Source organism: Pelobates fuscus, chromosome 9 (genome assembly GCF_036172605.1).
Source record: "Pelobates fuscus isolate aPelFus1 chromosome 9, aPelFus1.pri, whole genome shotgun sequence".
Taxonomy (NCBI): Eukaryota; Metazoa; Chordata; class Amphibia; order Anura; family Pelobatidae; genus Pelobates; species Pelobates fuscus.
Window position 1 is genome coordinate 157199832 of NC_086325.1, and position 15853 is coordinate 157215684.

At 39.6% G+C, this 15853-nt stretch overlaps 1 protein-coding gene across 5 annotated transcripts in view; it reads left to right on the plus strand.

Moving 5' to 3' along the window:
- The window catches only part of RXRA (retinoid X receptor alpha), a 192858-nt gene that overhangs the window by 147483 nt on the left and 29522 nt on the right, over positions 1–15853 (plus strand). For all 5 annotated transcript variants that reach the window (XM_063432848.1, XM_063432844.1, XM_063432846.1 and 2 more), the window contains 2 exons: positions 1828–1978; positions 5890–6069. In XM_063432848.1, the coding sequence (XP_063288918.1) occupies positions 1828–1978; positions 5890–6069 (331 nt within the window). The remainder of the gene's footprint in view (positions 1–1827; positions 1979–5889; positions 6070–15853) is intronic.

A 15853-nucleotide genomic window follows, 5' to 3' on the forward strand; every position in this document is an offset into this window, starting at 1 on the left:
TTCCCGGCAGTAAATAATTATGGGATTTGTTCCATTACTTTTCTCCCCACTCCAGAAAGTCTGTGGTTTGATACAGTAAAGAAATGGTATGAAAGTTGATAGTGCAGTATTTTTAATGTCCATTGAAGTTTTCTCTGCTTGCTGGACCAACTGTTTCCACTCATCTTTGTTAGGCTGCAACTTTCACGATTACTTGGCCTGCTACGATCATGGGAGTTTAAGTCCCAGAACATCTGTGGTGTCATGGCTTGACTCCTCAGTGCTAAACGGTTAGTAGACTTGTGGGGCTGGTCCATACATTTCCTCAAGTAGCATGGAAGTCAATATAATTAAATAGTGACCATCAGACACTTATTTCCAAATGAAGAAGAACGCAGTGAGGTACGAGTCTGAAATGTCCGTTTGTAAAAACGTAAAGAAATGGTTTAATATACAACGTTTCTACGGTGTAAAGAGTAACAGATACACAATAACAGCATGCAGAAACAGGCTGATTCTATAAATATTATTTTATAATCAAAGTACCTGGATGGTATCTGTAATTATCTGATACTGCACTATGTCTGCTTAGATGATTAGACCGATTAGATGATGTCGGGATTATTAATCTGTTTTGTGTATTTCTGTTTATATTCTGCACATCTGCATAACTAACTCCCATCCTTCCAAATGGCCAAAGAGATGCACTTTTATTTTAGATGGTGTGGAAGGAGCTGTACCGTTACATTTTAGCTGACTTTGTGACCTAGTGGTACCTTTATATTCTCTAAATATTTAGAAGAGGTATTTTATTAAAGGCATCTAGAGGATAATTTAAGGATCACTATAGTGTCAGGAAAACAAACCCGTTTTCCTGACACTATGTCATCCTTGGGGGACCCTCACCCTCAAGGTCTCCCTCCTGTGGCGCTGAAGGTGTTTAAACCCTTTAGCAGCTTACCTTAATCCAGCGCCGGGCTCCCTCGGCACTGGTGACCTCTCCTCCCCCGCCGACGTCGGCTCCCGAGTGGAGCGGAATGCGCATGCTCGGCAAGAGCCGCGCGTGCATTGTAACAGTCCATAGGAAAGCATTTCTCAATGCTTTCCTATGGACGTTCTGCACGCTGGATACGAATTTTGCATCCAGCGTCGCAGAAGCGCCTCTAACGGCTGTCAGGAAGATTAACCCTGCTATGTAAATATAGCAGTTTCTCTGAAACTGCTATGTTTACATGTGAAGAGTTAAAACCTGAGGGACCTGGCACCCAGACCACTTCATTGAGTTGAAGTGGTCTGTGTGACTATAGTGTCCCTTTAATGGTTATGTCCCAGTAGGCATATTTATAGAAAATTGGAAATTAGAACGGATTCCACTAAACTTGCCAATTGCACATACTGTGATGTTTGCCTCTCGTACATTTCTCAGTAAGCAGTAATACAGCCTCAGGTTGGACAATGTCTAGTACAGACAGGAGTAGTCTGTGCTTCACAATAACGGAAGGGTCTAGCGTAGCTCCAGAAACTAGTTTGCCCCCTGTTTAGCTTTTTATATCTATTACATGCTTGAAAATACTTAACCCACCACCCCAGTGGAGTGTTCCTTCTTTAAAGGATCCTATTTACAGGGATTTATTTCTAACCACATTTCTGTGATTTTCATTACATCGGGGCTCTGTACTGCACTTCCAACCTGGATGGCAATAATAAGCTAGAGCTATGGGGGTGGGTTAGGAATATCTAACAAAGTAGTAGAACCCCACACATTCAGAACTCAGTTGTATCTGTATTGAATTAAACTTTTTAGTACTTGCCGCCAACTTATCTCTGTCTGTTTCTGTTTGATTTCAGCTTCATTCCCCCATGAACTCTGTCAGCAGCACTGAAGACATCAAGCCTCCCCCCGGTATAAACGGCATCCTTAAGGTACCAACGCACCCCTCGGGACCAATGGCATCTTTCACAAAGCACATATGCGCCATCTGCGGGGACAGATCATCAGGTACCAACGCATTTTACTCATTCCTCATCATTACATCAATCCGTTCACCGGTGCCTTGATATGTTACCTAATGTTGGACTGTACTCTACGGGAAAACAATACCTTCAACGGGTTCTGAAGACATCGTAATAAACCGAAGAGACAGAAGATCAAGTGATCTTCACCATTCTATTTTCTGTGAATATTTCATTTCTGTGTGGATGTTTTAAATAACTTATAGTTCTTTATTTTATTTTGCTATATGTTTAATATGATTCCCTGATGTCTTGATACAAAGTAACCAAAGTCGTTTATTTGTGGAGACCTTATTAAGGAAGTTCTGTGATGGGTAGCTGAACTGTGGTAAGAAAGGCATTGTGTTGCCAAATATTTGTCTATACCATGTCTGACATGTGGTTGAAATAGATGAAAGAAGTGAGAATATCGTAATGAGTTCCTTTTTGTAACCAGACATCATTTTGATCAGACACGGGGGCAGATGTATCATAGTGTCCTTTTTCACTTTTCTGTCTAATTTAACACTTTTTTTTTTTTTTTTGCATATTAATCTGTAGATTCTTTTTTTTTCTAAATCTGTTGCTTAATTTGCACCTTTAACAGCCATTTTTGAATATGCTGGTCCAATGGATTTATCAACATTACTGCAACTTTTAATGACAAAGCAATGGCTACATTTTTCTGCCACTGTAAATCTGATGCTCTTTTGAAATCGAAATTACTGCGAAAACTGGCGGAATTTATTATGATGAGAACCGTCACTTTTTACATCACTATAATAAATACTAACCACTTTTCAGAACACTGACAAATAACCCCCAGCATATCTATAAACCAGAGTTTTGTTGATCTGGTTTCCAGCGCTCTTAAACTTGCATATTCCAAAGCTCTATGCCCTATATCTGCCTCCATTAAAGGAGCACTATAGTGCCAGGATAACAAACTCGTTTTCCTGGCACTATGTAGTCCTTAGGCCTTGATGCTGGGGAACTCTCCTCCTCCTGCCGACGTCAGCTCTTCCTATTGAGACAGCTACTAGAGGCTGGATTAACCCTCTCTGAAACTGCTATGTTTTCAGCTGCAAGGTTAAAACTAGAGGGACCTGGCACCCAGACCACTTCATTGAGCTGAAGTGGTCTGGGTGCCTATAGTGGTCCTTTAACCATCCATCTGTCTCACAGGTAGGCTTCTAAGCCCACACACAAGGGCAATCAGATTGCAGCTCCCCATTCGTTTTAAAACTCCCATGCACCTTAAGGCTGTCAAAACCTGGTGGGATTTGTAGTCCTACAACTGATGGGGAGCTACCTCCTCCCTTGCCTGAAGAACTCCTGAAGATCCACCTTGTACATTATCTTGTAATGTATTCTTGCATGGTGTACAGGCCTGCTGTATAAAGATACTTTATATAGATAATTGCATTATGTATTTTGCAAAGGGTTAACTCCCCACAAACATGTATAGTAAAACTATTCCCTTGTGCTACAGATTACTGTCTCTTAACAGCTGACAGCTTTTACCGGAGCTGCTTGCAAGTTGCAGGAACTGATTTTTTAATATATTCCCACCAGAGCCTCCAACTGAGATCCTTCCAGGAATTCTTGCATTTATTTAACATTATTGAAGGATTATGTAACTGAAAACTACCCGAGGATTTATTGCACAAATAATCGGCGTCCAAATGCAAATTCCATTTTGTAATGATTGAAATGTAGAGTAAAGTCCTCATTGAATTCAGTGTGACGGCCCCATTACACGTGGCTTGAAATAAGGGCACCACATAGTCATCGCTGAAGTAGAGTTGTAATAGAACCCCACCCGGCCGCAGAAACGTTTAATGAGATGGCAAGCAACTCTTGCATATACCAGAGACTCAAATATTTACACAAATATCATGATCTTGAATGGATAGAAGTAGGATCTACCCCTGTAGTCTCACTGTTCAATTCTCTGCCATTTAGGAGTTAAATCACTTGCTTTTGTGTTTATGCAGCTGTAGCCACAACTCCCCTGGCTGTAACACACACCGCCTACATTAAAATAAAATAAAAAAGTTAAATTTTCAGTCAGATCTTACAGCACAGTGTGTTTATTGTAGAAAAATCTATGTCCTGCCCTTTTAATTTAACTTGACTCACACACAGGAGGCTGCTGTGGGTTCTAGCAGGTTATTGAACACACCCTGCAATACAGGAAGTGTAAACATTAGATCTCTTTTTATAGGAAGTGTGTAGGGAGACTGTGCAGGTCAATGCAAGGGAGGTGTGGCTAGGGCTGTATAAAAAAATGATTCAACTCCTAAATGGCAGATAATTGAGCAGTTAAATTGCAGGGGCATGATCCATAAACCAAAACCACTTCCTTAAGCTAAAGTTACATAAGTGCTTATGATTTCTTTTTAATTTTGCAAGCCAGCAAAAATTGTTCTTTAGCGATTTAACCACCCATAGTCTTTGGAACTCATGTGGAATGAGCAGATTTTTTGGGAGAATATGTTTAAACCAGGAATCGTAAAGAGTTTGACAAATGATTTGGAATTATAGGTAGAAAATTACCTATATTTTAAAAAATATTAGATTTGGCTATTTTTTTAAAATCTTTTTCAATTTGGCAATCTTGGCCTAAAAATTTTGTTTTCTTGTCAATTCTCAGCAGTTCACACATTAATGTATAATTCAGTGCATATCCACATAGTGAGTATTCTGGCTGGATCATCTGCTTGATATTGCTTCTGAATTCTGTATTTTACAATGTCGTCCCTTTGATTGAGAAAAAGAAATCCCCTCCACCTGCCCTCTCTGTCTATTCCCGTCATTTGTATTACCCGACTTAGGCATCAATTTTATATGTTTGGATAAGCTTTTTAAATGATTTATCTGCAAAAATTTCCATACACTTTAATGGTGATTAAATCCTATAAAAATATCTAAAAATATAAAATGCAGGCTTTAGGTACATTTTGGAGCCTCAAGTAGTCATCCAATCTCCAATATCCAACACCAATTCTCACACTGTTTTGGTATTACAGTGCTGCACAAGGTTTAACCCCTTAAAGACACATGACATGTCTGACATGTCATGATTCCCTTTTATTCCAGAAGTTTGGTCCTTAAGGGGTTAAAGGGACTCTGTAGGCACTATGACCATTTTAACTCATTGAATTGGTTATAGTGCCAGGGGTCACCTGGCACTGTTTCTTCATTTAGTGTCCAAGTATATTCAAGCTGTTTACCACTAAAGGAGGGTCCCTGACTTCCCACAGTCCGGCCCCCAGTGGAGGTGTGGCCAAGGCAGAGATTACACACTTCCTTCCTTCTAGCAATACAGATTCATACCTGCAACGGCCACTGTCACAATTTCAACCAATCACAGCCATCCATTGCGGCTAAGGTCGATGCTTCCTCTTTGGCTCAAGCAGCACAGAAGGGATGGGCTAATGGGGACTCCCATTTAGCATTAAAACATTAAAAATGGTGAATGGATGGACGGTACCACACGTCTTAATGGTGAATGGATGGACGGCACCAAGTGACTTAAGACATTATAACCACTTCAATGAGATGAAGCAATTATGATGCCTGCAGTGTCCCTTCAATAGAACCGTCCGTAGACATTCTGAATTTCATACTATTTGACCTTTTGTGGGGTTGCAAATTCCATGAACCTTTTACCAGTTTTTAGTGTTCTTCAGCCAGCATATTTGCTGATGTAACAAAATGCTTACCCGTACAGATGCATTTTTCCTTTAAATCACAGGTTCAGAGTTGTTAATCAAACAGCTTCACGTTCACGGTCTGTAATGAAGCACGGCATGTAATTAAACAGGACTAATTACTGGCTATGAACTCCTTTGATACACTTTAATGGTGAGCAGCGGAGGATTTAATTAACCCCTAATTTAATTTTTGTTGTAGGTAAACATTATGGCGTTTACAGCTGTGAAGGCTGTAAAGGCTTCTTCAAGCGGACCGTACGGAAGGATCTGACATACACTTGCCGCGATAACAAAGACTGCCTGATCGACAAGCGGCAGCGGAATCGATGTCAGTATTGCCGGTACCAGAAGTGTCTGGCCATGGGGATGAAGAGAGAAGGTAACATATCTCGGAATTTGGTTTGCGTCCAAAAAGTGTAGAAGCATTGCAATCCTATAAATGTTATTGGGACTGAAGCACTCGTTCATATTGACATAAACATATACAAACATTAACAATATATCTTCTAAAGGCACAGAATACATTTAAAGGAGCAGTAATGACGTATGGGTAAATCAATGATAGTGGAGGCGGTTACCGACATCCATATACAAAGCTAATCTGATTTGTTGAAATGGTACCTCATACAGAATTGCAAGACTCGCTTGATACTCTGAGAGATTTGAGACTGTATCGGACTGGACCAATATATTGTTGTAATTTCTATCATGACACATACACTTCCTTAACAGATGACAAAGGTCTTTGTATTGGAGGTTTTTCTAACTCTCCACGTTTTAGATTTATAAACTGAATATTGTTTCATAGACTGATGGCTTGTGTTTAGATCCCATTATATCTTTCACTCCTATATATCTTACTTTAGAACTTTCACAGAACAGAGGTTTTCTTAAAGGACCACTATAGTGCCAGGAAAACATACTCATTGTCCTGGCACTATAGTGCCCTGAGGGTGCCCCCACCCTAAAGAACCCCCTCCCGCCGGGCTCTGGGGAGAGGAAAGGGTTAAACACTTACCTTTCTCCAGCACCGGGCGAGGAGCTCTCCTCCCTTTCGGCTGAATGCGCATGCGCGGCAAGAGCTGCGCGCGCATTCAGCCGGTCGCATAGGAAAGCACCTCTCCCTCCCACCCACCAATCTCCGGTTACTGAAGGGGTGAAAACCCCTTCAGTCACTTACCTGAGGCAGCGACGATGTCCCTCGTCGCTGTCTCCTCCTCCGTGCCGCTCCTTCTCTGCATTGCGTCGGCCGGTGGGTGAGACTGATCCCGCACACCGGCCGAGGAGAAGCATTGAAAAATTATTTCAATGCTTTCCTATGGGGGAAATGAGCGAAGCTGGAGGTCCTCACACAGCGTGAGGACGTCCAGCGACTCTCTAGCACAGGTTTCCTGTGCTATAAAGGAGGAAGTGACCTCTAGTGGCTGTCTAGTAGACAGCCACTAGAGGTGGAGTTAACCCTGCAAGGTAATTATTGCAGTTTATAAAAAAACTGCAATAATTACACTTGCAGGGTTAGGAGTAGTGGGAGTTGGCACCCAGACCACTGCAATGGGCAGAAGTGGTCTGGGTGCCTGGAGTGTCCCTTTAATATATGTTAAGGGTCTATGTCAACATTTTATAGACAGATGGAATAGCAGGCAAACAGATGTTTAAGATAATCTATACATTTGCTAGCAGTCTTGCCAGCACAATGTATAGATTGATGTTTTATTTTTACTGTACATTTTTAAAAAAATGTTTGTGTTCTATGACAGATACATCTTAAACATCTCACAGTCTAAATAGTATTTGCAAATGTCTGGTCATCAACTTAAACCACCCACCGCCTGCAATCCGAAATCTCAGTTTCAACATTTAAAGGAACACTCCACTGCCAAATAAAAATAAAATAAAAATCACTGTTTAGTCAATATACCGCAAATTAAAACATGCATGCATTTAATTATGCCTTTTTATTTTAATTCTGGTTATATTTAAATACAGCTTGTAAAACCTGCAGTTCTCTTGTCTGCAGCCTTTGCAAGCCCTCCCCTTCTAACCCCGCCCAGACTTTCTGTGGCTGTCCAATCGAAGACTGCTAATGCAGCTAAGTGAGAAGTCTTAACAAGGCAGATGCTCTGGGAAATTGCTGCCTCTGAGTCTGGCTAAACTGAACTAACGAAACCAGGACTAGCCAGGAGGTGTAACAATGCCAATCTATAAAAGTGCAAATTTCTTTTTAAATCTGTGAAAGTGGAAAAAAAAGAGGACAAACCCTTCACACATAAAGCACTTGAGCGAATTAAAGTTCTTTAGGGATCCGGAGAGTATTTTCAGATTGTATTGATTACAGTGTCGTAATACTATGGGAGCTCAACCTCTGTCCAGTCACTATCCCTTTTCGACAATTTGCAACCTGGCATGTGCAGGTGTCTACAGGTGCACAGGTATCCATTGGTTTGTGTCACACCTTTGGAGACTGGCTTGACGAAGACCCAAGTTAACAACTTAATTGGAATTAAGTGGTACTTCTGGCCAAATTAGCTGCTGCGATCTGGGGGCACTGCTGATTGACATAAAGTGGTCAGCTGATGCTCTAAGCCTGTCAGTAGCTCCCCATTAAAAAAAAAAAAAAAAATGGTTCGGGAAACATATTTTTCACAAACCATTTGTGAATGAGGAGCTACGGATTGGCTTAGAGCATCAGCTGACCCCTGATCGGCGTTATTGATCAAAGCGGACATTGGAGGGAGCAGAGTGAAATGGCACTAGACAGGAGACTTTGGGTTTAAACTGAACTGTTTAAACCCTAAATGTAAGCCAGCTCCAGGGACCTCCTGTCACCATAACAACTTAGTTTCAATGAAGTTGTTATTGTGCCTGTAGTGTTCCTTTAGCCATCAGAGCTTTGGTTGCTGTGTTTATATGTTGTATGACCATATTTTAAATAAACATATTAGCTGTTAAATTATTTTATCATTTACATTTTAATTAAAATATATAAATATATGCCCATTTCATTTATTAATGTGAGATTTAACCCAGTTGTCTCTCCAGAAGCTACATTTAAATAGAACACATTGTGTAGAGTACCTACAGAGATACGGGTAGGACATTTAAAGAATAATTTGTTGTTTATGAGCCTTTAATATACTCTACAAAGCATTCTGGGAGTCTTGCAGAAACATATTTCAATTGTACAGTGCATCTTTTTATTTTTATTTTTTATTTTGAATCTGCCTTGTAACATGAGGATTCTGTAAATACGTTTGAGTGTGTGTATACCCACACTGGGACATACAGTGCCCCCTACCCATCTCTGGGCACTATGTCCCAATACTGCTCGAAGGTTAAAGAAGCCCTAACAACAACAAAAAAACTTTAAAAAAAAAAAGCCCCAAACAAACAAAAAAACTCACATAAGATACACAATGCTGAAACTTTGATGTATCTAGAACTGCTCAATGATGTTTGTTTAATATATTACACAGCTGTCTATTATATATCTTAACCAGGCACAGCCCACACCTTAAACCTAGAAATAAACATCACCGTAATAATTTTTCTTTAACTGGACTTAAAATATTAAGGGGTGACTATCTTGTAGCCAGAACTAAATTTCCACTCACTAAAGCTAGAGGCAAGCCTTGATATAAAGTACGCATAAAGCTGGTACACTGAGGTATCGCGTGTCCTTGATACACTCTTAATCGTGTAAACACAATGTATATACTTAAATATGTCTGTAAGTACTCCGACACAGGCCCCAGTTTAATATGTTTGGATACGCTTTTCAAATAATGTTTTAAAAAATGTAAAAATATCAAAAATCTATAATTTTTTAATATATATATATAAATATATAAAATACCCCATAAATATATTAATAAAAATTAAATATCAAATCATTTTAAAAGTGTATCCAAAAATATTAAATAGAGTTCACGGTCCTGAATTTATGTTTATATATGTAACACATGCACACTGTTGCTTATAGATGTACATGTATATATAAATACACTCACTGCGACATCCATGGTTTTATTTAGATTTTTCTGTTATGTTAGAAAAGACATTAAAGTTAATAATGTCAGTCTCAGCACTCCATAATACTGATAAGAGCAAATCTAGCTCCCACACGACATAACTTCACAGTGATATATAATTTAATGCTAGTTTATGTTTCATGACGGTATGTTTCAGTGCTTTAGATCTCTCTCTCAAAAAAATTAAATATATATCCTATCCCGGGAATGGAGGAGGGGACAGTTTGACTGTTACAGTTTGTTCAGTAACATTTTAATTAATGCTTTGTGTGAGAATATGTAAATGTCCAGCTTTTTCGTAAACTCAAATTGTGGAAGTTGCCTAATGGCGGGGGATCCGAAAGGCAGTATCAAGGCCGGTTGAAGGAGAAAAAGACATGTAATTAAGTGTTTAAACATAACGGCAGCATCAGTATAACTCTGTCACGATCTACTCGTTATTTATCTGCAGTTTCCCCGAGTCCAAAGCGATTCACTATAGTCAAGAAAAAAAAAAAAACAGATTTTCAAAAAATACTAGAGAAATTATTCCATCCAGACATTTTAATTTATTTTTAAATAATCTTTTCATTTTTTTTTTTTTTTAAATTGTATTTGTAGGTTTTTCTTTTTCTTTTTCTCTTGTACATTGTGGTAGCCAGAAAAAAATGAACACATTTATAAATAAATATGGAGTTGTATGCGCTATATTTCTTACCTTCTAGGCAGTATTTGGCCGTCCTTCGAGATCTGATGGTACCCGTACATTTGCTCTGTGGCATTTATTGCAGATTGTAATTGTCATTTCTGACCTTGCTTACTGGCTAAGCATCATGGGACATGTAGTTCAGAATTCTCTTGATGGGTGGTGGATAAATTTGTCTTTGAGCCTTGATATAATGGACACATATTGCTGGAATTGTGGGTTCTTAATCATGTAAATATAATGTATACATGTTTGTAAGCTCCCGACATAGGCCTTGAATTCATATTGTTGGATGAGCTGCTTACATTATTTAATATTTTTGGATACACTTTGAAAATTATTATATATTTTTTTTAAATATTAAAATATAAAAAAAATGTAAATATTACAAAATTTTTATATTTTTCATAATTTTAAATCCTTTTAATAGTTTATCCAAAAATAATAAATAATTTGAAAAGCTTAACCAACAATATTAAATTGAGGCCTAAATCCCTTTGATTATGCAGATATGGTGTTTAGAGCCAGTGGAATGGTGTATGCAGGAATCTCACACCATTAGTACCTTTTACTAATATCACAGACTTTCAGTTGTTGCCTCAACAAAGTTGGAGCTGTGTACTGGGCTGACACTCCATTTTCATGGTGTTTACATGGAGCCCAGGCAGTTCATTATCTAGGTAATGGACTGAATCTCTGTGTTGGACCTCGGGCAGTGCTCGTGATGGGCTGAGTCTCTGTGTTGGGGCTCTGGCAGTGCTCGTGATGGGCTGAGTCTCTGTGTTGGACCTCGGGCAGTGCTCGTGATGGGCTGAGTCTCTGTGTTGGACCTCGGGCAGTGCTCGTGATGGACTGAATCTCTGTGTTGGACCTCGGGCAGTGCTCGTGATGGGCTGAGTCTCTGTGTTGGGGCTCTGGCAGTGCTCGTGATGGGCTGAGTCTCTGTGTTGGGGCTCTGGCAGTGCTCGGTAATGGGCTGAGTCTCCACATGGAGCTCAGGCATTGTTGGCGCTGGTAATGGGCTTAGTCTCTGTGTTGGAGCTCAGGCAGTGCAGGAGCTGGTAATGGGCTGAGTCTCCTTGTTAGACCTCTGGAAATGCCGGCACTAATAATGGGCTTAGTGTCTGTGTTGGAAATTGGGCGATGTTGTCGCTCGCAATGGGCTGAGTCTCTTTTGTAGCTCGGGCAGTGCAGGGACTGGCAATTGGCTCAGTCTGTGTTTAAGTTTGGGCAGTGCTGGTGCTGGTAATGTGCCAAGACTCTGTATTCGTGACCTTCACAAGGAGCTCGGGCAAATGTACAGTGTCCTGCAGGAGCAGATGTTGTCTTTGGGAAGGGACAGGATTGCTTCACTCGGATGCTCGAAAGTATGCAGAGCTTGTGCTTAAACAACTGTCTGTGGGGTTATTCGAGGTCACCCGGAGGCTTTAACGTGTCATTGATGTTAAGTGCTTCAGATTTATGTGCACCTTTACACCCTGAAAGTAATGCGTGCAGGAGATGTCTCATGTAGGATGGATTCCCGCTGCTAGTGAAGCGCTTTATTGAGATTAATTGGATTTGTAGCCGGTTTGTGGAAGACCACAAGGTGTAATATTATAAACAGATACTTTAATAAGCTATTAAATCCGCCTACATTTTTAAACAAGATTGTTTCTATTTTTTTTTTTTTCTTTTTCAGATGGTAAAGATCAGAGTTTAGTTATAAAAACAAATGTATTTTTTTTTTTGGGTGTGGATATTGTGCCGCCCTATTAAAGACCTTCTCTGTGTTTATTTTACTGCAGTAGACAGCATTTTATGTTGGTCTATTATTATATTTTTTATAAAGAGCCAGCATATTCCGCAGTTCTATGCAATAGGTCAACTAACAAATAAGGAGTTGCAAAAAGTCAAGCTGGATTATAGGAACAGAAGGTGCTGAAAGACCCTAAGGGGAGTGGGGTATAATTACATAAGGGGTTATCAATCTCATACTATATCCTTTTCACCTGCAAATGTAGGCCTTTTCACTTGCATCAGAGTGCTTGCCCATCCATAACTGGTTTTGTCTGACATTGCATTGTCATTTAGATTATCTAAGTTGATTAGCCCACTGCACATTTATGGTACCATGAGTTAGGAAGCAAATTGACCATTGGCTCGAGGTCCCCAGTAATGTAGTATCATGATAGAATTAGTTTATCTGAGGAATTCATTGGGTATTCATGGCCCATTGAAGACTAAGGAGTGACCCTCAAGAAGACGACATTTTAAATTCGGAGGATGAATTATTCAGAGTGACAACAATCTCTATAGTACTACCTCCAGGAGAATCTTTCTGTTTATAGAACAATGTTAGTACAAGTATCTTCTAGACTGAGCAGAGCTCAGGGCTCAGAGTTCCATTTAGTCGAATTTACAACTACACCTGAGCTTAAGTATTTACATACAGCAGGTGAGCCAGTGGTTTCTTGAGTTGAGACCAAAACCACATCTGTAGGTTGACCTTGGAGTCCAGAGACATTCAGTCAGTCTATATACATGGGAAAGTGTATGCATTTATGTTTATACCGTGTATTAGCAGAAACCGCACTTACTCTCATAATACAATTAATATTACTGGGGTGCAGATCCCTGGAAAGTCTAAACCTGCCAAAAAAAGATAGAAATACTCTCAGGCTTTAAACAGATTTTCTAGCATTTATTATGAGAAGAAAAAATGTGTTACAGACCTTGGAATGTCCAGCTTGTTAAAGCACCTAAATAGCATTCGAATTGCTTGTGTCGGGGATTGTGAGGGCTCTGGTAGTGGAAGAAGAGAGATTGCTGCCAGGAATGAGTGGACTCTCTTGTGCTCGCCTTCTGTATTCTATTTTAATGTTTGATGGGTTGTGGGTTCAGAGATGCTCTTCTGCAACACCGCTCTTGTAAAGAGTGGCTATTTTAGCATCTGTGATATAACCGCCAGCTTGAACCTTTCTGACGTCTCTTCATCCACAGACTTGACGTTTGCTGGATGTTTTCTGTTTATCGCACTATTCTGGAATTTAGAAACTGTCATGCATTGAAAATCCCAGGAGGCCAGCTGTTTCTGACATGCTGGAACCGCTACATCTGGCTAGAACAATCATAAAGTTATCTCATTCACTTAGATCACGTGACTTCTCCCGTGTAACGACTGGTGAGACTATTCAACGTTTTGGACCTATCCGCATGCCTTATTTATGGACATGCCGCAAGCGACATTATATCATTACTGTTGTTGCTATTTTATAAAGCACCAACATACAGAGCTGTACAACAGATAGATTTACAAGTCGCGTCAGCAAGACGAGGTGGATGTATGGGGAGAGAACTTGCTACTTGAAATATGATTAATTAAAATGCCACTTGGTGAACGTGTGTGTCTTACAAGATAGGAAATCCCCTTGGAGTTTATTCACTCAACACCAAATTGGGTACAAAAAAAAATAGCTGATTTGTAAAAATTCTCTATTTTGTCTGTTTTACTTTGAATTTGTGCATTTTTTTCTATTCTCTGTGATTGTCTGTTGTTTTGACAAAAAAATTAATAAATATATATATACACACATATTGTTGCTATCTCAACCAAACACGCAAATATGTTGGATTTTACAAACTTGTAAAACCCCTTGTCAAATATATACAGTTTGAGTTGTTCAATTAAGTGGGTCAAGTTATTTTTGGGCCAAAACATCCACCCTGTAAAAATTTTTCAGCGCAAACTATTTCCGCTTGAAATTTGCAATTAACTTGACAAATTTTCTGAATTCCTGGTTCTGTAAAAAACATCTCAAATGAGATTAAAACTCATAATTTTTTTCACCTATACCAGGGATAGGCAACCTTCGGCTCTCCAGATGTTTTGGACTACACCTCCCATGATGCTTTGCCAGCATTGTGTGTGTAAGCGCATTATGGGGGATGTAGTCCACAACATCTGTAGAGCCGAAGGTTGTCTATCCCTGACCTATACCATGAATATAAGGCAACTATTTACCATTTATAAGCACCATATTATGCATTTTCTATAATCTTGATTCTATGCCTAAAGTAAATAGCTATTGCATTCCCCTCCCTTTCAATTTAAACAAAAAATATTTTTTAGCGTGTCCAATGTACGCTGTGTTGTGCACGGTCGATGCGTTCTGCATTTCAGCACAATGCGATTTACAAGAGTACATTGGATATTACAAGGTGAGAAAAAAAAAAAAACTTGTGAGATAAACGTCTTCACTCCCCAGGGCTGTTATAGTCAACCTTGAATTTCCACAAAACAATGGCCTACAAATTGGTTTTTCGAGAACGCCACCCCACGCTTACAGAAAATCTGCCGTTTCTGTCAGACAGACGTTTCTGTACTATTCCTGTCAAGTGGACAGAATTCTCTACCCCTCGGCGCATCCATTCTTTCTCTTGCCGCGCAAAAAAAGAAAACACTATTAGCAGTGTAAGGCAAAATGATGCGTTAAACTAGACCCAAATGATGCTAGGAAATCATTACATAGCTCCGAGGATCGATATAGCTCAGGCTGTGCAATAAAATAGCACAGCGCGAGGTCAAATAAACTATTTATGGGCCTAGTTTGGAACAGTAATTGAATGAATCGAAAATCTTGTTGCGCTGTTTATCCTATTCGATGGTGCGCACATAATTTGTGGAGTGAGGAACAAAAAAAAGACACAAAAGACTGTCCAAAATAGTTTTCTTTTCTTTTTTTGTTTATTAGCAATTGTGGCAGCACTGAAAACCGCAACTTTTATGAGCACCTCAAATTTAAGTTAGGGTGTTTTTGTGTGTAACAGTGTGCCTCCGTTACTTATACTGGTTCTGGCAAATTGTAAGTACCATTAATAATATCCTTAGTTGAGTTACCTCCTAATGTCCCTCTTTAGGACAAGACATCTCTGCTGCCCCTAATGCCTTCTCCACTGTCACTTTATTTATAGAAATCAGATTTCAATGAATGTGTCGCCAAATTAGGGTGTCCGTTCAGCAAGCCTTGAGCAATTTTAATCACCATTAATTCTAATTGTATGAATTGTTGTTTTTCGTTTTTTTTTTTTTTTTTTTAAACAAAACTTATGACCTCTTGGGTCTAAGAAACCGGCTGCTGTTTAACTTTCGGCAAAACTCATGTTTTTTTGCCCCTTTTTTTATGAGGGTGGAAGGCATTCCCTCCCAGGCAGTCACAGGATAGTCTTGCCCCTTTTGTTAGTATAAGTTTAAACTCCGAGATCAAGCCTTTCATTCATACCCAGTAGCCAGCGATAGACAGTAACTGTCCTATATCCAAAAACTTGTGGGAAGGGGGGAGAGGAGGAGATAGATTCCCCTCCAGCCACAGAGAGAGGATGTTAGTAATATAAATCTAGCTTTTATCTGTTTATTGACAGTGTTGTCATTACACCAGGCGGGACAGCTGTTTTAGCAGATTAAGCCAAGG